Source organism: Ovis aries, chromosome 1 (assembly GCF_016772045.2).
Source record: "Ovis aries strain OAR_USU_Benz2616 breed Rambouillet chromosome 1, ARS-UI_Ramb_v3.0, whole genome shotgun sequence".
NCBI lineage: Eukaryota > Metazoa > Chordata > Mammalia > Artiodactyla > Bovidae > Ovis > Ovis aries.
Window position 1 is genome coordinate 255,820,912 of NC_056054.1, and position 25,401 is coordinate 255,846,312.

General features: G+C 39.3%; 2 protein-coding genes across 5 annotated transcripts in view; one reads left to right on the forward strand and one right to left on the reverse strand.

Moving 5' to 3' along the window:
- RYK (receptor like tyrosine kinase) overlaps window positions 1-23,236 on the forward strand; it is a 112,330-nt gene extending 89,094 nt beyond the window's left edge. For all 4 annotated transcript variants that reach the window (XM_027960289.3, XM_015091755.4, XM_060395636.1 and 1 more), the window contains exons 14-15: window positions 20,464-20,600; window positions 22,094-23,236. In XM_027960289.3, coding sequence (XP_027816090.1) covers window positions 20,464-20,600; window positions 22,094-22,205 — 249 coding nt within the window. In that variant the 3' untranslated portion in view covers window positions 22,206-23,236. The remainder of the gene's footprint in view (window positions 1-20,463; window positions 20,601-22,093) is intronic.
- Window positions 1-25,401, reverse strand: part of LOC105602127 (SIN3-HDAC complex-associated factor-like) — a 33,655-nt gene continuing 8,254 nt past the window's right edge. Inside the window, exon 1 of the mRNA XM_042236903.2 lies at window positions 1-25,401. This exon is cut by the window's right edge and continues 8,254 nt beyond it. The gene's annotated coding sequence lies outside the window, so the exon portion shown is untranslated.

A 25,401-nucleotide genomic window follows, 5' to 3' on the forward strand; every position in this document is an offset into this window, starting at 1 on the left:
TCCCTTTAGAAAATTATTGTATTAGTTAAGGTGTTTATTCTTGCTGTGAAGTTAGTTTCATTTGTATAGGCCACAAAAGTTTAATTGGCACATTTTACTTAAGAATAAGACAAAGTAAGTCATTCTTCTTTTTAAAAATTATGGGATATTCCATTTTCAAAGAACCATCCCTGATACTTTGTTCATTATATCAGTGTTCTACCATAAGCAGCCAGGCTTTTTAAATGATCACTAAGTGTCCAAATACCTGAAGTTTATCAATGCTGTTTAAACTGTTAACTTCTTTTGAAGATATGTGTACTTTTATAATATGATAGTTTTGTACTGAAGAATTTTTTTTTAAGATAACCTACAGTACATATAGTTAATTTGCCTCACAGAACTTAGAGATACAGTATAAACATTTAAGAACCACAACAGAGTCCACTGTGGTTCAAACTTGAATGGATATTTTCTTGAACCTAGTACAGAGGTTACTGGCTCAAGACGATATTCCAGAATGACATCAACACAGAATTCTCTTGTAAGACTCTACTTTTTTAAAAAAGAGCACACTTGGTTATGTTGTTACTCAGTCGCTAAATCATGTCCAACTCTTCTGCGACCCTTTGGACTTTTGCCCACCAGGCTCCTTTGTCCATGGGATTCCCCAGACAAGAATACTGGAGTGGGTTATCGTTTCCTTCTCCAACAGATCTGCCCAACCTGGGAACTGAAAGTGCATCTCCTGCAATGGCAGGTGGATTCCTTACCACTGAGCCACCAGGGAAGCCCTGTACTTGGTTATACATGGCTTTTAGCCTTGAGCTACAGTTACGCTACAAATCCTTCCCACCCTCCCAATCGAAGTTAGTCATGTGGAGATGTGTGCCTTCTCTGAGCGCTGTTCCCAATCAAAGTTAGTCATGTGGAGATGTGTGCCTTCTCTGAGCATGTTCCCCAATCAAAGTTAGTCGTATGGAGATGTGTACATTCTCTGAGCACGTTCCCCAGTCAAAGTTAGTCATGGGGAGATGTGTACATTCTCTGAGCACTGTTCAGACAGCCCTTGGTTTTCTAGCTCTGATGGAGATCTCAAAGGTGCTCAGAAGTCCATGTGTTTACATTCAGACCAGGATGAACTTTATGAATGCCACTTTCCTCCATTAGTGACAGGCCACAGATTCCAAAGTGTACATGCAAAGCATCTAAATGATTATCTGGTCACTCGACAAATCCCCCTGTGAGTCAGTCTTAAGTTGATGAGATGTAATTTTTGTTTACCTCAAAGTTCAGTTCAGTCGCTCAGTGGTGTCCCACTCTTTGCGACCCCATGAATCGCAGCACGCCAGGCCTCCCTGTCCATCACCAACTCCCGGAGTTCACTCAGACTCATGTCCATCGAGTCAGTGATGCCATCCAGCCATCTCATCCTCTGTTGTCCCCTTCTCCTCCTGCCCCCAATCCCTCCCAGCATCAGAGTCTTTTCCAGTGAGTCAACTCTTCGCATGAGGTGGCCAAAGTACTGGAGTTTCAGCTTTAGCATCATTCCTTCCAAAGAAATCCCAGGGCTGATCTCCTTCAGAATGGAAATTTAGAGTTGAGTTGCTCCCACTCAAAAAAAAAAAAAAGATATCTTCATATCAGGTAGCCAGAGTAATGGAGCTTCAGCTTCAGATTCAGTTCTTCCAATGAATATTAAGTGATTTCTTTTAGAATTGACTGGTTTGATCCCCTTGCAGTCCAAGAGACTTGCAAGAGCCTTCTCCAACATCACAGTCCAAAAGCATCAATGCTTTCGTACTCAGCTTTCTTTATAGTCCAACTCTCATATCTGTACATAACTACTGGAGAAACCATACCTTTGACTATACAGACCTTTGTCAGCAAAGAAATGTCTCTGCTTTTCAATATACTGTCTAGGCTTGTCATACTTTTTTTTCCAAAGAGCAAGTGTCTTTTATTTTCATGGCTGCAGTCACCATCTGCAGTGATTTTGGAGCCCAAGAAAATAAAGTCTGTCACTGTTTCCATTGTTTCCCCATCTATTTGCCATGAAGTGATAGGACCAGAAACCATGATTTTAGTTTTTTGAATGTTGAGCTTTAAGCCAGCTTTTTCGCTCTCCTCTTTCACTTTCATCAAGAGGCTCTTTAGTTCCTCTTCACTTTCTGCCATTAGCGTGGCATCATCTGCATATCTGAGGTTATTGATATTTCTTCCGGCAGTCTTGATTCCAACTTCTGCTTCATCCAACCTGGCACTTCATATGGTATACTCTGCATATAAGTTAAATAAGCAGGTTGACAATATTCAGCCTTGATGTACTCCTTTCACAATTTTGAACCAGTCCGTTGTTCCATGTCTGGTTCTAACTGTTGCTTCTTGACCTGCATACAGATTTCTCAGGAGGCAAGTAAGGTGGTGTGGTATTCCCTTCTCTTTAATAATTTTCCACAGTTTGTGGTGATCCACACAGTCGAAGGCTTTGGTGTAGTCAGTGAAGCAGATGTAGATGTTTTTTTGGAACTCTCTTGCTTTTTCTATGATTCAACAGATGTTGGCAATTTGATCTCTGGTTCCTCTGCCTTTTCTAAATCCAGCTTGAACACCTGGAAGTTCTTGGTTCATGTATTGTTGAAGCCTGGGTATACAAATTACATGTCATTTTTACTGCCTTCTAGTATGCACAAAAACTTTCATCTTTTAGCTGAAGGGTTCTCTAACCTTCTAAGCAAGCATCTTTATTTACTTGGCTTAAGTCAATCTCCAAGAATAACTAGGAATGAAAGGTCAGTGTAGGTCATTGCTGTGTGGCCACTATCGTGAGGGTAAACTGTTCAAGGATTCTTTGATGGATTGAATGAATACCCAGATATGAAGAGCCTCAGAAACCACGGTGATTTAGATTTGATCTGTCTTCTGTGGGAAAGACCTGCAGGAGGTAAATCCAGTCAATTATATCATCCCTGTTCACCACATGCAAGGAGTCCAACGTTTCAAGCATGGAGAGTGCAAAAAATGCAATAGTCAGTTGCTCACCCCAGCCCTTGCATCTTAGCTCATGGGAGCGTGGGTGACCACAGGCTGGCAGGGAGTGGAGACAGTGCCAGGTGGGTGGTTGTGCAGCCCCCCTGAGGGTGTTTCCCGGCTCCACAGTGCCTTTCCGCAGGACCAGCCTATGTCACACACTCACTGTGGCCATCAGTTACCTCCTGCAGACAGCGCTGGAAGCACGTGTTTGTCCCATAGGAGATCTAGCCGCTCATCCCCCATGGCTGCCATGCTGCTGCCAGTAAAGCTTTTTTAAAGTAACATAATTCTATAGATACATGTTTCAGCTGTGGTTAGTTGGAAAGGGGTTAAAAATATGTCTGAAAAATTAAACTTGGTAGAATATTATAACTTCAAAAATTGGATATTCCAAAAGGGGTATATATTAATAAAACCTATACCTTGAATACAGCATAGTGTTAGTTTTGGAAGTTTGTGAAAATGTAGTTAATGTCAATGAAAATTGAGCTAAGTCAAGCCTCCACTTCCAGGAATGTTACTTCATGATATTTTGATCTTCAAAGTGAACTCTTAAAAGAACTGGTAAAGAGAGATCCAGACTCCTTCCCTGTCGTTTTCAGAACTTCCTGTCCCTTATCTTCTTGTTTTATCTATTGTTGTTGTTCAGTCCCCCAGTTGTGTCCCACTCTTTGTAAGCCCGTGAATTGCAGCACGCCAGGCTTCCCTGTCCTTCTCTACCTCCCAGAGTTTGCTCAAACTTGTGTCCATTGAGTCGATGATGCCATACAGTTATCTGATTTTCTGTCAGCCCCTTCTCCTTCTGCCTTCAGTCTTCCCCAGCATCAAGGTCTTTGCCCATGAGTCCGCTCTTTGCATCACGTGGCCATAGTATTAAAGTTTCAGCTTCAGCATCCGTCCTTCCAGTGTACATTCAGGGTTGACCTCTTTTTAGGATTGACTGGTTTGATCTCGTTGCTATCCAGGGGACTCTCAAGAGTCTTCTCCAGCACCACCGTTTGAAAGCATCAATTCTTTGGCACTCAGCCTTCTTTATGGTCCAGCTCTCACATCTGTACATGACTACTAGTAAAACCATAGCTTTGACTATATGCACCTTTGTTGGCAAAATGATATCTCTGTTTTTAAATATGCTGTTTAGGTTTGTTGTACTTTTTCTTCCCAGGAGCAAGCGTCTTTTAATTTTTTGGCTGCAGTCACCATCCACAGTGATTTGGAGCCCAAGAAAGTAAAGTCTGTCACTGTTTCTATTTTTTCCCCATCTATTCGCCATGAAATGATGGAACCAGAGGCCATGATCTTCATTTTTTGAATGTTGAATTTTAAGCCAGCTTTTCCACTCTGCTCTTTCACCCTTATCCAGATGCTCTTTAGTTCCTCCTCGTTTTCTGCCATTAGGGTGATGTCATCTGCATATCTGAAGGTGAAGGTGAAAGTTGCTCAGTCGTGTGTGACCCGATGGACTGTAGCCTGCCTATCTCCTCTGTCCATGGAATTCTCCAGGCCAGAATACTGGAGTTGGTAGCCATTCCCTTCTCTAGGGGATCTTCCCAACCCAGGGATGGAACCCAGGTCTCCCACATCGCAGGTGAATTCTTTCCTCTTTACCATCTGAGCCACCAGGGAAGCCCATCGTATCTGAGGTTATTGATATTTCTCCTGGCAGTCTTGATTCCAGCTTGTGATTCATCTAGCCTGGCATTTCTCATGATGTATTCTGCATATAAGTTAAATAAGCAGGGTGACAGTATATAGCCTTGACATATTCCTTTCCCAACTTGGAACCAGTCTGTTCCATGTCTGGTTCTAACTTTGCTTCTTGACTTGCATACAGGTTTCTCAGGAGGCAGGTAAGGTGATCTGGTATTCCCATCTGTTTAGAATTTTCCACAGTTTTTTGTGATCCACACAAAGTTGTTAGTGTAGTCTGAAACACAAGTAGATATTTTTCTGGAATTCCCTTGTTTTTTCTGTGATCTGACAGATGTTGGCAATTTGATGTCTAGTTCCTCTACCTTTTCTAAATCCAGCTTGTACATCTGGAACGTCTCAGTTCAAATACTGATGAAGCCTGGCTTGAATGATTTTGAGCATTACCTTGCTAGCCTGTGAAAAGAGCCCTATAATGTGAAAGTTTGAACATTCTTTGACATTGTCCTTCGTTGGGATTGTAGTGAAAACAGCATTTCCATGTTGTCACTGCTGAGTTTTCCAAATCTGCTGGCATATTGATCTTCTTTGTACAGTACTTCTGTGTATTCTTTCCATCTCTTCTTGATCTCTTCTGCTTCTATTAGGTCTTTACTGTTGCTGTCCTTTATTGTGCCCATCTTTGGATGAAATGTTCCTTTGATATTTCCAATTTTCTTGAAGAGATCTGTTGTTTTCCTCTATTTCTTTGTATTGTTCACTGAAGAAGGCCTTCTTGTCTCTCCTTGCTATTCTCTGGAACTCTTCATTTAGTTGTGTATACCTTACCCTTTCTCCCTTGCTTTCAATTCTCTCCTTTCTTCAGCTATTTGTAAAGCCTCCTTTGGAAGGCTTTCCAAATTTGGAAAACCCAGTAGTGGCCACAGGACTGAAAAGGTCCATCCTCATCCCAGCTCCCAAGAAGGGCAGTACTAAAGAATGTTTAAATGTCCGGACAGTTTCACTCATCTCCTATGCCAGTAAGGTTATGCTCAAAATGCTGCATACTAGGCTTCAGCGTTATGTGAACTGAGAACTTCCAGATGTCCAAGTTGGGTTTAGATAAGGCAGAGGAACCAGGTGTCAAGATTGCCTACATTGGCTGAATCATAGAGAAAGCAAGGGAATTCCTGAATAACATCTACCTCTTGTTTCATCAGCTATGCTAAAAGCCTTTCACTGTGTGGATCATAGCAAACTGTAGAAAACTCTTAAAGAGATGGGAGTACCAGATCATCTTACCTTTCTCCTGAGAAACCTGTATACCGGACAAGAAGCAACAGTTAGAACCTTGTATGGAACAACTGGCTCAGGATTGAGAAAGGAGTACAAGGCTGTTTATTGTCACCCTGTTTATTTAACTTGTATGCAGAGCACATCATGAGAAATGCCAGACTAGATGAGTTACAAGCTGGAATCGAGTTGGCCAGGAGAAATACCAACAACCTCAGATATACCGATTCTAATGGTAGAAAGCAAAGAGGATCTGAAGAGGCTCCTGATGAAAGTGAAAGAGGAGAGTGAAAGAGCTGGCTTAAACCTCAGTATTAAAAATCTAAGATCATGGCATCCAGTCCCATCACTTGATGGCAAATAGAGGGGGGAAAAGGCAGAAGCAGTAACAGATTTCCTCTTCTTGGGCTTTAAAATCACTGCATATGGTGACTGAAGTGAAGTTCAGTTGTTCAGTCGTGTCTGGCTCTTTGCAACCCCATGGACTGTAGCCTGCCAGGTTCCTCCATCCGTGGGATTTTCCAGGCAAGAATACTGGAGTGGGTTGCCATTTCCTTCTCCAGGGGATCTTCTCAACCCAGGGATCAAATCCGGGTCTCCTGCATATGGTGACTGCAGTCATGAAATTAGATGATGACTGATTCTTGGCAGGAAAGCTATGACAAGCCTAGACAGCGTGTTAAAAAGCAAAGACATCACTTTGCCTACAACATCCGTATAGTCAAGGCTCTGGTCTTTCTAGTAGTCACATATAGTTGTGAGAGCTGGACCATAAAGAAGGCTCAGCACCGAAGAATTGATGCTTTCAAACTGTGGTGCGGGAGAAGACTCTTGAGAGTCCCTTGAACTGCAAGGAGATCAAACCAGTCAATCCTAAAGGAAACCAGCCCCGAATATTCATTAGAAGGACTGATGCTGAAGCTGAAGCTCCAATACTTTGGCCACCTGATGCAAAGAGCTGACTCACTGGAAAAGACCCTGATACTGGGAAAGATTGAAGGCAGAAGGACAAGAGGGCGACAGTGGATGAGATGGCTGGATGGCATCACCAGTGCAATGGACATGAACTTGGGCAAACTCCAGGAGATGCTGAGGGATAAGGAAGCCTGGCATGCTGCAGTCTGTGGGGTCATGAAGAGTCGGACATGACTTGGCAACTGAACAACATTCAGATTATCTGCTTCTTGACTGAGCTTTGAGAATTCTTATCTTCCAAAGAATTTGTCTGTTTCATCTGAGTGTCTAAACTTACTGAGAAAAAGTTGTTCATAGTATTCTCCTACTACTTAACACCTGTAAGTAGTAGTATCACCTTAATGATTCACCTTTCTCATTCATTATATTGTTAATTTATAACATTTATTTCCTTTAATCTGGCAAAAGATTTATCATTAATGATATTCTCAGAGTTAAGAATTGTTTTCACTAATTTTTCTGTTTCCTGTTTCATTGACTTCCATCTAATCTTCATTATTTACTTTCACCTACTTACTTGGGGTTTAATTTGTTCTTGTTCTAGTTTCTTAAGGTGAAAGTGAAAGTCACTAATTTAAGACTTTTCTTCTTTTCTAATATTGATGTTTAATAGTATACATGCAGCATCCCACAAATTTTGAAATGTGTTTTTATTTTCATTCAGTTATAGTAAGTACTCTGTAATTTTCCTTTTGATTACTTCTTTCACATGAGCTATTTGGATGACATGTATTATTTAGTTTCTAAATAGTTGAGGATTTTCTAGATTTCTGTTTTTGATTTCTAAATTTAATTCCATTATGTTCACAAAACCCTGCTTTGCATGAATTAAGTCCTTTAAATTTATTGACTTGATCATGGTCAAGAATATGGTCCACCTTAGTAGTGAATATTCCATGTGGACCCGAAAATACACCTTCTGTTGTTGTTGGATGGAATGTTCTATAATTGTTAGTTAAAGATAGTTGATACTGTCTTTCAAATCTATATCCTTAACTGATTTTCTGTTATATCAATTACTGCAAAAAGAGCATGGGAATATGTTCAGTGATCTTTTTAAACGATTTAAGCAATGAAAAAAAAAAAGTTGTACATATTTACCCATGCAGTTACCATGTCTGGTACTCTTTGTTCCTCTGTTAGAGCCATATTTCCATTTGACATTATTGGTTCCTATTGGACTTCCCTTACCATTTCTTATAGTGTGTATCTGCTTGTGATAAATTCTTTCAGCTTTTTTATTTCTGGAAAAGGCTTTATTTCTCCTTCATATTTTGAAAGATATTTTAGCTGGGTATTTTTCATGCAGTAGATGTTGAAGATGTTTAAAGATGTTGCTTCACTGTCTTCCCCCTTGAGTGGCTTCCAGTGAGAAAGTATCCTGGTTCCTCTGTATATTAACATTCTTTTTTCTGGCAGCTTTTAAGATTTTCTGTTTATCAGTAGTTTTGAACAGTTTGATTATATTCGGTAAATTTCTTCATGCTTATAGTGTTTGAGGTTTGTTGAGCTCTTAGAACTGTTGCTTTATAATTTTAATCAAATTTGGAAACATTTCAGTAGCTATTTCTTCATCATTTTTTCTGTCCACTGTCCCCTGTCCCATGTCTCCACTGCATGTTTTTGAGGACCCCACTTACAAATATATTCAGCAACCTAAAGTTGTCCCACAGGTCAGTGAGAGGTCCTTCTTTAAGAATTTTCCGTATCTTCTCCCTCCTATCTGTTGCTCTAATTCCATCTCAGATGAGGTATACCTCCTTCTATGCCAAAGTGTACCTTTACCTGGACTTCTGGGCCCATTCACCTGTCATTGCTTGGACCTCTCTTCCAGTAATCATATGTCCAGTTTCTTTGTCCCTATTGCTTCCTTGCCTAAAACCCAAACAAACTCAATAAAAGAAAACACAGTAAAACCTCTCTTGCTCTTACCAGCCCATTAAGGTACAATCCTTCCACTCCTCATAACTGAACTTCTTCAAAGTGTAATCTACTTATTGTCACCACTTTCTCATCTCCCACAGGGCCATGACAATCGTGTCTATCTTTACTGATTTACTAAACCTGCTTGTTTAAAAGCCCCCAATGATTTCTTCATCCTTTCTGACCATTGCAGGTATGTTTAGAGACTAGAATCTCCTTGAAATTATTTCCTTCCTTGGTTTCTGAGACACAGCATTCTCTGGATTCTCTTCTTACTTTTCTGCTTTATTTCACTATTCATCTTTCCTTTCTCAAACTAAAAGTCTGCATTCCCTATGTTCTTCTCTTGGCTTTCTTCTCTTTCTATTTGCTTCTTTATACCTCTGAGAACCATAAGCTCTCTGTTTATCCAGTCACCACTCTCATGAAGCTGATGTCCAATTTATAATATCCTGCTTCTGTGTCTTTCTATAAGTCCAGACCTACACTCCACCCATCAGTATCTTGAACTCAACATGCCCCATAGCAAATCAGTCATGTTTTCCCCCAAAACCAGACAGTCTACTTGTTGTCCTCAATTGTGTTGCATCTTCACAGTGAAAAGATTATGCTGGCATTCTCAGAAACATGGGCCCTGGGTACAAAAGCACAGTAGATATCTATGCAATGTATCTAATAGTTAAGAGGGACACCTTAGGCCACAAAGGTCAATGAATAAATCATTTACTCATAAATAACAACTGTAGTCGAGGGAGCAGATGGGATCTCCAAAGGGAAGTCTGTGGGAGTGAGACAAAGAGAAATATGAAGATTCAGCATGGAAATAGAGGGTAGAAGAGGACAGTGTGAGGCCCTCTGAGATCCTTTTATATAGTCAACTGTGCAGCTCTCCAAGGATAAGGCTAACACTGTTGGGTGTGAGTGATCTTAAATGCCCCAAAGGCACATGCCCATGTGTGTGCACAAACACATGTTATCAACTTCAATTCTGTAAACATGGAATACCTGCTAAAGGAAAATAATTATGACAAAATTCCCCCACTGCCAGTGGAGGTGTTGGAATTCCAGCAGAGCTATTAAAAGATGATAATCTGAATACCCCATATCTATTTAAAAGTTGATTTTTTTTTTTTTTTTTTTTGCCACACCGTGTGGCTTGCACTGTCTTGAACCTAGGCCCTCAACAGTGAAAGCTCAAGAGTCCTACCCACTAGATTGCCAGGGAATTTCTCCAAAATTTAATTTTTAGTTAAAAGCCTGCCCCAAAAGAAAACTTTAGGTCTGTATTAAACTGGGGCACTGGTGAATGCCTTGAAGCATATAAGGAAGAAATAATACAAATTCTATACAATTTCCTTCAGAAAGTTGAGAGAATACTTTCTGTTAATTCGTGCTGGGGCTTCCCTTGTCACTCAGCTGGTAAAGAATCCGCCTGCATTGTGGGAGACCTGGGTTCGATCCCTGGGTTGGGAGCATCCCCTGGAGAAGGGAAAGGCTACCCACTCCAGTATTCTGGCCTGGAGAATTCCATGGACTGTATAGTCCATGAGGTCACAAAGAGTCGGACACAACTGTGCGACTAACACTAATAACTCATTCTCACTAACAACTCATTCTCATTCTTGAAACATCACCGAAGAAGACTACATATCATTATCATGGTCACAAATGTAAAAATTGAAAGTTTAGACTGCATAAATATATTTTAAAATAATATTATGACCACATTAACTTTATCCCAAGAATACAAGCCTTTTTATCGTTTGAAAAATCAAGCAGTGCAATATACCATATTAACATACTAAAAAAGAAAAACCACATGATCATCTCAGTAGATGCAGAAAAAGTATTAGAAAAAAAATCCAAAATTCATTTCTAATAAAAATTTCTAGCAGTCTAGGAATAGACACAAAAATTCCTCAGTTTGGTAAAGGGCATCTACACAAAACAAAACACTATATCTATTACTGTACTTAATGCTTAAAGGCTGAATTCGTTTTACCTAATACCAGTAACAAGACAAGGACACCTACTCTCATCAGTATCGTTCTCAAGGTTCTAGCCGGTGTACTGAGGCAAGAAAAGGAAACGAAAGGCAAGAAAAGAGTGGATAGAAAAAGTAACTTTATTTGTGGACAACTTTATGAAGAACATCGAGTAAATGAGTTTAGAAAAATTTAGAAAAACGAGTTTAGAAAAATATAAGATCAATGTTCAAAAATCAGTTGTATTTCTATATACTAATAAAAATCAGATATTAGAGTTTTTTGAAAGAAATAGCATAATGTATGAAATTCTTAGAAATATGACAAAAATTGGGAAAGATTTTTATGATGAACACTAGGAAACATTGTTGAGAGAAATTAACACCCTACATAAATGGAGTGCTGTGCCTTGTTTTGGGGCCAGAAAACTCAATATTGAGATGTTCTCCAAGTTGATCTATAGATTCAACACATTTTCAAAGAAGATATTTGCAGACTTTAAATGTTTTCTGTAGAAGTTGATAAGATTAATATGAAAAGATAACTTTTCACTTCACAAAACACTTTGAAAAAAAGGACATTATGGGTTTGATTTCAAATTACCGTAATTAGAACAGTTGTGGTATTGGCACTAAGATAAATAGTTCAGTGGAGTAGAATAGAGTGTCTAAAACTTGACCTACACATGTATGGACAGTTAATTTGCAACAGAAGTGCTAAGGCAAGTCAGCGAAGAAAGGATTATCTTTTAAGTAAATAGTCCTAGAGCAACTGGATATCCAGCTACCAGGAAAAGAAAAATGAACGTCAATTCATAACTTGTTCCATGCACAAAAGTTACCCCAAAGTAAATCACAGATCTGAGTGCATGACCTAAAACTATAAAACTCCTAGAAGAGAACAGTAGAAGAAAATCTTTGGGGCTTTGCATTAAGCAAAGATTTCTTAGATAAGACACCAAGTAAAGATCTGTAAAAGAACAAATTAGACTTTATCAAAATTTGAAACTTATTCTCTTTGAAATTGTGTTGAGAGAATGAGAAGACAAGTCACACTTAGAATATGTTTGCAAATTGTATATCTATGATAAAGGACAAATTTGCAGAATATTTAAAGAACTCTAGAAATTCAGTACAAGCTCAGAGGTTAAAGTGTCTGCCTCCAATGCAGGAAACCCGGGTTCGATACCTGGGTCACGACTTTGTGACTTCACTTCATTCCCCACTTTCAGAAGTTCACTTTATGTGACTTTGCTTTTTTTTACAAAAGACCTATGTTAATATAATGATTTTCACAAACCAAGAGAAATCCAAAGAGGATTTTGGTTTTACAAAAAAAGGTAAAAAGCAAAATAGCTGTCAAGTGTTTGTTTTGCAGTGGCGATTATAGAGGCATCTCTCACCCTAACTACCCTAACCAAGAGTAGCCTTGTCAAGCTCCTTACCCAGGCACTGCTGCTGCTAAGTTGCTTCAGTCGTGTCCAACTCTTTGCGACCCCATAGACGGCAGCCCACCAGACTCCCCTGTCCCTGGGATTCTCCGGACAAGAGCACTGGAGTGGGTTGCCATTTCCTTCTCCAATGCATGAAAGTGAAAAATGAAAGGGAAGTCGCTCAGTTGTGTCCGACTCTTCGCAACCCCATGGACTGCAGCCCACCAGGCTCCTCCGTCCATGGGAATTTCCAGGCAAGAGTGCTGGAGTGGGGTGCCATTGCCTTCTCAAACCCAGGTACTACACTTAGTATATCAGCATCAAGCCACCATAGCTTTTAACTGTGTTTGTGAACATTTGTGATTTATCTTGATATATATTGTGTGTGTGTTAGTAAACTGGTCCTAAAGTAATTACTGCCTCACTTTATACCATTTCAGTTTATAAACTGTTTCATAGGAATCCTCTACTTTCAGTTAGCAAGGGAAACTTATAATAAAAAGCAACCCAAGGGACTTCCCTGGCAGTCAAGTGGTTAGGATTCCGTGTTTCCAATGCAGGGGTTTTGGGTTCAATCCCTGATTGGGGAACTAAGATCCCACATGCTGGGTGGAGGGCCAAATAAGTAAATATAAAAGGAAAAAAAAGCAACCCAATGTTAAAAAAAAATGGGCAAAATATCTAAACAGATACTTCACCAGGGAAGATACATAGATGACAAATAAGCATATGAAAATATGATTAACATCATTAGTCATTAGGAAAATGCAAACTAAAACCACAATGAAATACTATTACACACCCGTTACTGTGGCTAGAATTGAAGACCAAAGTGTTTGCAAGGATATGGAAAAATGGTAGCTCTCTTACACTGCTGATGGGAATGTAATATGGTCCATTCATTCACTTTGGAAGGCAGTTTGGCAGTTACTTAAAAAGTTAAACATATACATACCACAAAATCTAGTAATTTTGCTTCTAGGTAAATGAAAGCAGGTGTTTTCCTTACCAATACTTGTACATAGATGTCCATAGCAGCTTGTTTTTGTAGCTAAACCAGGAAATAATCCAAATGTCTATCAACAGGTAAAAACTGCTTTATTCATATCCTATTCAACAATGAAAAGTTGATATATGCTACATCATGAATGAATCTCAGAATTGTTATTCGGAGTGAAAGAAGCTAGGAAAGATGTACAGTTTGAATAATTCCATTTATGTAAAATTCTATAGTCCTTGGGTCAAGAAGATCACCTGGAGGAGGAGGGCATGCCAACCGACTCCCGTATTCTTGCCTGAAGAATCCCATGGACAGAGGAGCCTGGCAGGCTACAGTCCATAGAGTTGCAAAGAGTTGGACACTACTAAAGCGACTTAGCATGCACGCAATAGAAAATGCAAACTATTGTTAATGACAGAAAGCAGATTATTGGTTATTTGGAAATAGTAGGGGTGGTGGTGGAGAGGACTAGGGGAAAAGGATTAGAGCTGTAAGAATCTTTTGGAAGTGATGGATTTGCTTATTGTCTTGATTATGGGACTTGTTTCAGAGGTATATACATGTGTGGGAATATAGCAAATCAGTTTATTATATGTTGGCCATATTACAGTAAAAATAAAAGCTGTCATCTGTCTTTGTTGTCTGACCATCACTGCTAACTCATCTAAGACTACTTCCTAGATTTGCAGGATCTTTAGACCCAGCTAGGTCTAAAGATAGATGGATCTAAATATCTGTTAAAAATATTGACTTCCAGGCCTCCAAACTATTAAGATGGGGCTGGGGAATCTGTATTTTTAACAAACACTCCAGGTGACTCTTCTTATTACTCAAGCTTGGAAATCGCTTGTCCCAGATTAAATTAATTCTACTTTGGTCATCTGAACCTATTTCCATATATGAAAAAAGGATGTTAAGTTTCTAGTGTTAACAGATTTTTAAGCCATAGAACACTTGATGATGCACTACTGTGGTCAGATGAGATCATTCAGAATTGGACAAAATTTTTTTCTTACCATATATAATATATTGAGATTAGCCTTGCATTATAAATACCTGAAGTAACAAAATGAAAATCTCTGAATAGTCCCAACATTAGTGAACATTCTATCAAAGAGTAAAAAAGAATTTTATTTATATACCTGTTGACAAGTCACATCAGTGTGTTAGTGAACATCACATGTTGTTAGTGAAAAAAGGTATTTCATATCTTTTGTGTATTAAACTATAAAAGAATACAAGTTGGAGAAGAGGATTAAGAGAAATAGAAGAACATTGTTAGTCTCTACATGTTAATTAAATGGACATAGCAATACATTTTACATAAAACTCTGGGAAAAACAGCCTGACCTTCTTACTGGCCCCTTTCCAGCAACATCAAACAAGTGGAAATTATAGAATGTCTGTCTAAATTTAAAATAGTTCAGTTATCAGAAGACTTTAGAGAACAAGTTTTCCACAAATCATCCTTGTGCTATTTGGTCTTGATTTTTTTATTTTAAAGAGGGTTGCTGAGCCAACATGTAATTAATCACTTTTTGTGTTGTTGTTAGCTTCTAAGGAAATGAAACTGCAACTTTCCATTTGGCTTTATTGTTCTTTTTTGGTGTTTATTAGTGTTGCAATTTGTAATACAGGAACCGTAGATGGTGCTTAGTGATAATGTGGACAAAACAATGTGAACGATGTACTTTTTAAAAGTCAGCTTATATATGTTATACTGTTATGATACCTGTGTACACTCCAGGTCACAAATACCACCAGCAGTACTGTCTTACAGTCAGAAGTTGTTAGAACTTCTTTTGTCAGTGGATGGGGTTACTTAAGTGGCAGCATCCAGTTCTTACCAATTCTCATTGTTTCTTCCTCCAAGATTGTTTGGATTGATTATTCGTTCCCCACAGCTGCTGCCCCAATGAGTAAATAACAGATCCGTCTCATCTTGTAAAGGCTCTGCTCCATCTGTGTAGGTGAACTACTTTCCCTGTGGAAATAAGACACCACTTTAAAAATTAATCATTGCATTGACTAATTACTGTCATTATTAAGAGTTTATATAAAGTTTCAGTTCAGTTCAGTCGCTCAGTCATGTCCAACTCTTTGACACCATGAACTGCAGCACACAGGCCTCCCTGTCCATCACCAACTCCCACAGTCTACTCAAATCCATGTCCATCGAGTTGGTGATGCCATCCAGCCATCTCATCCTCTGTCTTCCCCTTCTCCTCCTGCCCTCAATCTTTCCCAGCATCAGGGTCTTTTCAGATGAGTCAGCTCTTCGCATCAGGTGGCCAAAGTATTGGAGTTTCAGCTTCAACATCAGTCCTTCCAATGAACACCCAGGACTGATCTCCTTTAAGGTGGACTAGTTGGATCTCCTTGCAGTCCAAGGGACTCTCAAGAGTCTTCTCCAACACCACAATTCAAAAGCATCAATTCTTTGACACTCAGCTTTCTTTATAATCCAACTTGCACATACATGACCACTGGAAAAACCATAGCCTTGACAATAGATGGTCCTTTGTTGGCAAAGTAATGTCTCTGCTTTTGAATATGCTGTCCAGGTTGGTCATAACTTTCCTTCCAAGAAGTAAGTGTTTTTTAATTTCATAGCTGCAGTCACCATCTGCAGGGATTTTGGAGCCCAGAAAAAGAAAGTCAGCCATTGTTTCTTCTGATTCCCCATCTATTTGCTATATAAAGTTTAAAGGTAGACAGATACCTGTGTATAAGCAGGCACTTTCTTTTAACTTTATTAATTTGAAATCATTTTTCCATTTTTAAGCAGAATAGAATATTACTTTTAAACTGGTAAGTTTGTGGAAATTTCAGTAGACTCTGTCTCTGTGGAGATTTTAAAAATACAGACCCATCTGCATCTGATCCTGTTCTCTTCCGTCCTCCCAAAGCATAGACCTCAAGGATGGCCATTGCTCTACCTAGTGGTAACAATTAATGAAAAAGATATTAAGTCCAAAAAGGTTTAACTCTTTGGTTTGGTTATTTAGGATAACTCTGGTCTAAAAAAGAATTGAGAAGTGTTTCATCCTCCCCTGTTTTCTGAAAGAGTTTGTATATGATGGTGCTGTGGTTTCGGTTGTGTTCCCCCAAAGCATACATTGAAGCTCTTAACCCCTTTACCTCAAAATGTGACTTTTTGGAATTGTTAGAGATATAATGTTGAAAAGAAGTCATAATTAAGGTAAACCTTAATCTAGTATGACTGATGTCATTATAAGAAGAGACACTGGCCTGCAAGGGGAGAATGATATGTGAAATAGAGGTAGAAATTGAAGTACTACAGCTGCAAACTGAGGAACACTTAGGGTTGCTGGCAGACCACCAGATGCGAGGAAGAGGCAAGGAAGGATTCACCCCTACAGGCTTCAGAGGGAGAAGAGCCCTGCTGACACCCTGATTTTGGACTTCTCGCCTCCAGAGCTGTGAGATAAATACCATTGTTCAAGTCACCTGGTTTGTGGTGCTTTTTATGGCATCCCTAGCAAACAAATAATAGGCTTGTATTATTCTTTTCTTTCAAGCTTAATAGAACTCACCCAGTGAAATTGCTTGGATATAGAGTTTTCTTTGTGGAAACATTTTAAATTGTGAATTCAGTTTCTCTAAAAAACATTACTGAGCTATATATATTTTCTTTTTTGGTGTCTGTTTTGGTCATTTGCGTATATCAAGGAGTTTGTTCATTTCATCTAAATTGTTGGATTTATTGGCATAAAGTTGAGCTACTTGTAATATTTTTGGACGTCTATGGGGTCTGTAATGATGTTTCCTCTTTTATTCCTCATTTTGGGTCTGTCTTTTTATCTTCTTTGATCAGTCTAGCTTAGGGTTTCCTCAGTTGGGGGTAATTTTGTACCCTCTGTCCTGGGGGTTTGGGCATTTGGCAGTATCTGGAGGCATTTTCAGTTATCACTGCTTGGGGCATCTAGTGGCTGAAGGCCAGGGATGCTGCTGAACGAAACATCCTGCCATGCACAAGGCAGCCTCTTGCAGTAGAAATTCAGTCACTCTGTAACGTCAGTAGTGCTGAGGTTAAGAAACCTGTTCTAGGATTTACAAAGGTACACATACTGCTTTCAAATATTATGCCACTTCATATGTAATCTAAGCAGCTTACAATATATTGTTTTCACTCATCCCTACCCATCCTTTATGCTGTTCTGGACATACATTTTATTAGGTTGATGCAAACATAATTGTGGTTTCAGACCATGAATTTTAAATCATTATAACTAGACTCAAACACATCTTTATTAATCAAAATAGGAAGCATTACAATCAACACATTTTTGCTAGTGAGAAATAAGTTTGTTTATTCCTGTAACGTAAAAATCCATTCTTTGGGATTCAACAAACTCTCAGGAAAGCATTTTCTGCCTTCTGCTGGTTATGGAAGCATTTTCCCTGCAAAAAGTTGTAGAGATGCTTGAAGAAGTGGTAGTCGGTTGGTGAGAGGTCAGGTGAATATGGCAGATGAGGCAAAACTTTGTAGCCCAATTCGTTCAACTTTTGAAGCATTAATTATGTGACGTGAGGTCTGGCATTGTCATGGAGAATTGGGCCCTTTGTGTTGACCAATGCTAACAGCAGGCATTGCAGTTTTTTTGTGCATCTCATTGATTTGCTGAGCATGCTTCTCAGATGTGATGGTTTTGCTGGGATTCAGAAAGCTGTAGTGGATCAAATGGGCAGCAGACCACCAAACAATGTCTGTGACCTTTTGGTGCAAGTTTAGCTTTGAGAAGTGCTTTGGAGCTTCTTAGTCCAACCACTGAGTTGATCATCGCTAGTTCTTGTATAAAATCCACTTTATATTGCATGTCACAATCTAATTGAGAAATGGTTCATTGTTGCGTAGAGGAAGACAAGATGACATTTCAAAATGACAATTATTTTGATTTTTGGTCAGCTCATGAGGTACCTCGGAGAAGGCAATGGCACCCCACTCCATTGCTGGAGAAAGCAATGGCACCCCACTCTTGCCTGGAAAATCCTGTGGACGGAGGAGCCTGGAAGGCTGCAGTCTGTGGGGTCGCTGAGGGTCAGACACGACTGAGCGACTTCACTTTCACTTTTCACTTTCACGCGTTGGAGAAGGAAATGGCAACCCACTCCAGTGTTCTTGCCTGGAGAATCCCAAAGACAGAGGGCCTGGTGGGCTGCCGTCAGTGGGGTCGCACAGTCAGACATGACTGAAATGACTTAGCAGTAGCATGAGGTACCTACTTACCAAGTTTTCCACCTTTCCAATTTACTTCAAATACCAAATGACTGTAGAATGGTCCATGTTGAGTTCTTCAGCAGCTTCTCAGGTAGTTGTCAACTGATGATGACCGGCTACTACGCTTCTCATTTTCAAGCTTCTCGTCTCCTTTGCAAAACTTCTTGAACCACTACTGCACTGCACATTTGTTAGCAGTTCCCAGGCCAGTTGTGTTGTTGATGTTGTGAGTTATCTCTACCGCTTTACAACCCATTTTGAACTTGAATAAGAAAACTACTCGAATTTGCTTTTTATCTAACATCATTTCCCTAGTCTAAAATAAATATAAAACAGCAAGTAATAAGTCATTAGCAAAAAAACAAATGTACATTAAAATGATATATAATATAACCACATTTATTTAATTGTATTCCAGTATCAAATGGTAAATTTCAACAATGCAAAAACCGCAGTTACTTTTGCACCAACCTAATACTTCTATTTATATTATAAACACCATAGTACATGGGATTTTGCTTTAAACAGTCTATTAAGGAATTTTTTAAATGAGGAAAAAATACCTAGTTTTCCGCGTTCTTCATGCTTTGACTAGACCCAAATTCCCATCGGTGTTTTTTCTTTCCACATGAGGAACTATTCCCATGTGTCTCAGGGTAGGTCTGCCAGTGACATGTTCTCTCAGCTTTTGTTTGAAAACCTGTATTTTGTCTTCATGTTTCAAGTATATTTTTGCTTAGTATAGAATTCTTTGACAATTTAAAAAATACTCCAAAAGATAACATTCTACTGTTTTCTTGTCTAGATTATAATAAGAAATAAAGCTATTGTTCACTAATACATCTTTTAAAAAATCTGTATCCAAAAGATAACATTCTACTGTTTTCTTGTCTAGATTATAATAAGAAATAAAGCTATTGTTCACTAATACATCTTCTAAAAATCTGTATACTTTAGATAATATTTCTAGATTTTATTATTATTAAAAAATAGCTTAAAATTTAATGCATTGTGCTTAAATGTTTTAAACAGACCAGTTCTTGTGTTTTCCTCTCCTCTTTTTTCCTTTCCTTTTTTCCCCCCCATCACTTATAAAAAGTGTATTTTGTGGCAAGTTATTTCTTTGAGCCTGTTTCCTCGTCTGTAATACCAGGCTACCAATGATGCTTATAGGTTTGTTGTGAAGGAAAAATGAAAAAAGTGAGAAAAAATGGGAAAAAAAAAAAAAAAAGGTCTAGAACTTGAAGGGATTCAAAACATGACAGCATGGTACACAGATATCTTCCTCCTTGTGCGCCTTCAGCTCCCCTGACCTCAGGGCTCGTGCGTGGTAGCAGATGAGTGGGTATCCCAGTCTGGTCCTTCCCTGCCTCGTGGCAGCAGCTGCATGTAGACGTATTCCTGCCAGCCACTCCCCATATTCCTGCCGTACTCCCCAGAAGCCGCAGCTGAACTGAGGAGCCTGGATGGACCATGACTAAGCACTATTGCCACTGCTTATGATTTCTGCTCCTGCCACTATCTGGTCTTCTACTCAAGCAAGGTTGAAAGATATTCTTTCCAGATACCGAAATTTCCTGAATTTCTGGTAATTTAAATTATTTGAATGTAGTGAAATCCATGACATTGTATTTTACATGATTTACATTTTCCACTTCTCAGCTATGCAGGCTAGCCATGGTATTTATAGTAACACGTTTAAATGTTAGGAAAATTTTAGAAATAATTAACGATTTTGAGTGGTGGGGCTTGTAATCAACAATAATTCTTTCCAGTGGCTCTAAGAATATACACTAATAATATTCATATTAAAGATTCCATTTATTGAACTGTTCTTTTCTGTTCAACAAGAGAACCTAACTGGATATGTCAAGAGTTGATTGGTATTTTTTATCCGTACCTGGCCGCAAGTAGCAGCATTCTGACCACTGTGTTAAATATCCCCTCATGGTGTTACTACTCTTCTTCTCAGTGGGCCTTTGGAGTGACACTGTGGGAGCTTATGACTCTGGGCCAGACACCCTACGTGGACATCGACCCATTTGAGATGGCCGCATACTTGAAAGACGGTTACCGAATAGCCCAGCCAATCAACTGTCCTGATGAACTGTAAGTTTCTTTCTGAGCTTGAAGACATGGATTTGATTCCATTTACAGTGATTGGGATAAAAGAAATAAGAACAGGTGTCCATACTAATACAGAGACTACTCTTTTGAGACTCATGCCTCTTTGGACTTGAATTATACTCCTGTAGAGAAGCTGTAAGCTTCCCTGATGGCTCAGTGGTAAAGAATCCATCTGCAATGCAGGAGATGTGGGTTCAATCCTTTGGTGAAGAAGAGGAGGAAATGATAACCCACTCCAGTATTCTTGCCTGAAAAATCCCGTAGACAGAGGAGCCTAATGGGCTCCAGTCCAAAGGGTCACAAAGAGTCGGACACGACTGAGTAAGCATGCACACAGAGAAACCACAAAGTCAGCCAGACTCAGTCACTCTTGAGTGCATTTGACATTAGGACATTTTTGTCTCATATTTGTAGTGATTAATCCAAGATACTCATTTGCATAGTGAGAAAACACTGAACATGCTGTTATTCAGTCGCCCAATCATGACCAACTCTTTGCAACCCCATGGACTGCAGCATGCCAGAACTCTTTGTCCCTCACCATCTCCCGAAGTTTGCCCAAGTTCACATCCATTGCATTGGTGATGCCATCCTGCCATCTTACCCTCTGACGCCCTCTTCTGCTTCTATATCGAGCCTTTCCCTTTGCCATCTGGCCTTGCCAGCTGGTGTGAATTGATATACGTATAAGGAAGATGTTCTGGTCTAATGAGTGAGATATCTCCCGTCTCCTGCTTTTACCACATAGCTAGTCTTCCCATGTAATGGGATCAGAGTGGGCAGGAGGCTCTTCAGGGGTGTGATTAAGTCTCAGTTCCAGAATCCCCTGAGGTTTTTATACTGTGATGAGGGGGCAGCTTTGTACAGATTTTGCTATAGATCCAGGATTCTTACAGCTTAGTTACAGCTTCCCCTTCCTCCAAGTTTTTTCTCTCACAACTTACATACAGTTGACCCTTGAACATTGTGGGTTTGAGCTCTGCAGGTCCACTTCCATGTAGATTTTTTTTTCAGTGATAAATGTTGCAGTATCATACAGCCTATGGCTGGTTGAGTATATGGATGTGGAGGAACTGGGGATATGAATGGCTAACTATAAGTTATATGCAAATTTTTGACTTGTGCAGAGGGTCAGCTCCCCTCCCCGCTGTGTTCTTCAAGAATCAACTGTGCAGGATAAAGCAGATTATTATTTTGACTGTGTTTTAAATAGTTACATAAAATCTCTACTTGGTGGTATATTTTGACATGTTTCAGAATTGAAATCCACATGTAATGTCCACATAACTCATTTTTGCTCTGCGAAGAGATTGATTTTTAATATGTCTTCCTCTCCACACCTACATTTAGACTGAAAATGTAGCTGGTATCATATTGATCAAAAGGTTAAGAGTAACACCTTGTGGAAAAACCCAAACTTTTTGGCCAACCCAGTATATCGTCAATAGGCAAATTTTCTGGTTTTGTCACTGCAGATTTGCTGTGATGGCTTGTTGCTGGGCCTTAGATCCGGAGGAGAGGCCCAAGTTCCAGCAGCTAGTCCAGTGTCTCACAGAGTTCCATGCAGCCCTGGGGGCCTACGTCTGACTCTGCTCTCACAGTCTCACAGCATCAGGAGGAACGTGCCTGCCGGGCCTGCTTGGAGCCAATCTTGGATGCCACATACGTCACGCAGCGCCACAGAAGCACATTTGTCTTCCAGAACACCATGCCTTAGGAATGCTTTAGAATTTGAACTATATAAGACAGACTTAATGATATGGAATATTTTCTAGATATCACTTTTATTAGATTGAACTGAAAATGTTTGTGTAAATTTTTTGGCCAAAATTTTTTTAAACATAGTTAACTTTGGACTAGGGTACATTGTTACAAAATAAATAAACAGTTTTTTAAATTGTTTAAACATGGATATTTGGAATAGCTATCTTAGTGCCAACTGCTTTTTTTTTTTTTTTTTTCTACTTCATCAATGTAGGTGATTCACCTTTAAAGTTTTTTGTTTGTTTGTTTTAATATCACCAGTCTTGGGAATGGTTTGTCTTCAAGATGCAGTACTTTTTCTTAGGGGGGGGAAAAAAAAAAACAGAAAAAAATGTTGGTTTGCCTTGTACAGGAAAAGCTAATGTTGGAGGAAGAAAACTTAAAGAAAATCTAGAGAGGAAAAAAGAAAAATACTTAACTGGAAATAGAAACTGGCCTTTCATGGAAAATTGTTTGTTTTTTTATTTGTTTAATGGAAAAGGGTTCTGCTTTCTTATTTTGGGGGAAGTAGGAACTGAGTTCATTGAAACATCTTAAATTTGGCAGAACCTAGCATTTCGGAGAGCCAGGAGTGGGCTTGGGGGCAGGTCAACAGTAAACAATGGTAATTTTATTTATTTTTACTCTTTGGAAAGGAGATAACAGAATTCCAGAAAGTGAAATCCTGTTTTTATAGTTAAGACTCCCTTTTCTTGCACCTAGAATAGTGCTATGCACAGAATGGGTGCTTGAGTGTTTTGAGTTAAAAAATGTAAACAGGTAGATTTTGTGCTTATTTTCAAGGCTGACTTAAGTATAAAAATTTTTTTTTTAAAAGAAAACACTTGAAAAATTAAAATATTTGTTTTATATTATGACAGTATTGAAAATGTTCTTCATGATGAATAATTGTTTGTGTCTGATAAGTCTCTGAACACACAACAGCTGGACACCCTGTTTCATTTCATGCATGTCTCACTCAGGCTCCCAAGCCCTAACACAAGTGCAGTCGACTCTACTCAGCCACCAGGTTCTAATAAAAAGTTGAGAGTATTATTACAGGACAGTATTAAAACACTAAAGCTTTTCTCCAGAGCCATTAAATTTAGGGTATATGTGTTTATGCTTGGCTATAGTTGGCCTAAGGCAGAGGTGGTTGGGCCTCTTAAATGTTAATAGCTAGGCCTTGCAGGTGCCTGCCTCTGCTCCCATCCTCAGGAGAGAGAGTAGAGAGAGTACGTAGCAGTTAAAGGCTTTTGCTCTTGTTAAAAGGAGCTTTATGAATCAGCAGTTCATTTGGGGAAATAGCTTACATGGTTCGTGCTCTGCTACAAGCAGCCAAGACCATGGTCTCTCTGGGTGCTCCTTTTGAATACTGGTTCTTTGGTTTTGTAAAATACTCAGCCGCCTAAAGGGCCAGCTCTTTGAACTTTGTAAGTGATAGAAGTTTGGGTTCACAACCTGCAGTCTTAGAAGACATTCAGTCAACAAATATTTATAGCATTTACTATATATTATTATGCACATGAAGTGAGTGGTTAAGCTCTGGCATCACTTCTAACATTCAGTGCATGTTTTTAAGTGTTTGGGATAGTATGTTGTTTAGATATCACAGTTCAGTACACAAGATCAGTTCAGAGAAGAAAGTGCTGTCATTGACTTCTACCCTAAGTTAGCATGTGGTAAGAGGTGCTCTCAGTTTGCTTGGATGTGCAGTGCCTGTAACCGTATCTCTGTTTATAAGTTATTTTATGTTTGTATATTTGTTTTAGAAGTGGTTTAAGACTTAGATAGGTTTTTCTTGCTGAACTACTTGGAGTCATTGACTGCAACAAAAACAGCAGGTATAAGATTTCCATGGCTGGTCTCGTTCCAGTGGTTTGTGGATATTACTGAATAGATTTTGTAGAAAATGTAATTTTTATAGGAAAGAAGCAAATTGGCAAAGCGCTGATGTGGTATAAGCTAGTGACAAAGAACACTGTTACATTCTCTCCTTATAACAATCCCATTGTAAGAAAATTTTCTTTCTAAAAGTAAGGAAGTTTGGGTTATTCATTCAGTTTGTATTTACTGAGATCCCACTGTACATCTGGCCTTCAAGATATGCAAGGAACAAGACATTGATGTCCCTCCGATTTTAGGTCTCACATTCTAGTTAGAAGACTCAGATAATGAACATAAGCAAGATTTTGGTAAGTGTTATAAAAGAGAAAAATACAGGGTGGTATCATAGAGAGTAACTTTAAGTGTCTTCAGCCAGGCTTCTCTGGGCAGCTGGCATTTGAGTTGGGATCTGAATGACAAAAAGCCAGCCATGAGACAATCCAGACAGAAGGGACATCCTTAGAAGCCTGAAAGCAGGAACGAGCTGACCTCCAGTGTCAGCCATCCCTGTTCATTCTCCAGCTGCTGCCACTGGAAGAAGAGAAGAAAGGCCAGTGTGGCCAGAATGTTGTTGGGGAAGAGGGCGGCAGAGGAGATGCGGAGACAGACCTGTTTGGGGAGGGTAGACTGTAAGCCAGGCGACGCATTCATGTTCTAAATACAATGGAATTTCATTCAAGGAGTGTTTAAATAAGGGTGTGACGTGGTCTGCATGGCTTTTACAGAATATTATGCCAACTGCTTGTGAAGATTAGACGGTAGGGAGGCAAGGGTGAAGGTAATGAGACTGTAAGAAACTGTTGCATAGTTTAGCAGAGACAAGATAGTGGTTTGGGACTAATCTGAGTAGTGCAGGAAGTCAGGAGGCAAAGATTGGACCTGATTTGTTGGATGTTGGAGGGTGGGGTGAAGAAAGAAAGAGCACAATCAGAATGATAATTTGACACTTGAATGTATAGTTGAATCTGTATGGCCAAACTATACACTGAGATGGAGAAAAAACCCACAACCTCAGAACAGGATTATGTTTTGGCAGGGGAAATCAGTAACTTTGTGTAAGCCATGTTTGAGATGCCGATTGGTAATCTAAGTGGAGATTGTTAAGGAGATAGCTGAGAACCTGCAGCTCAGGGAGGAGGTCTTAGTGAACATG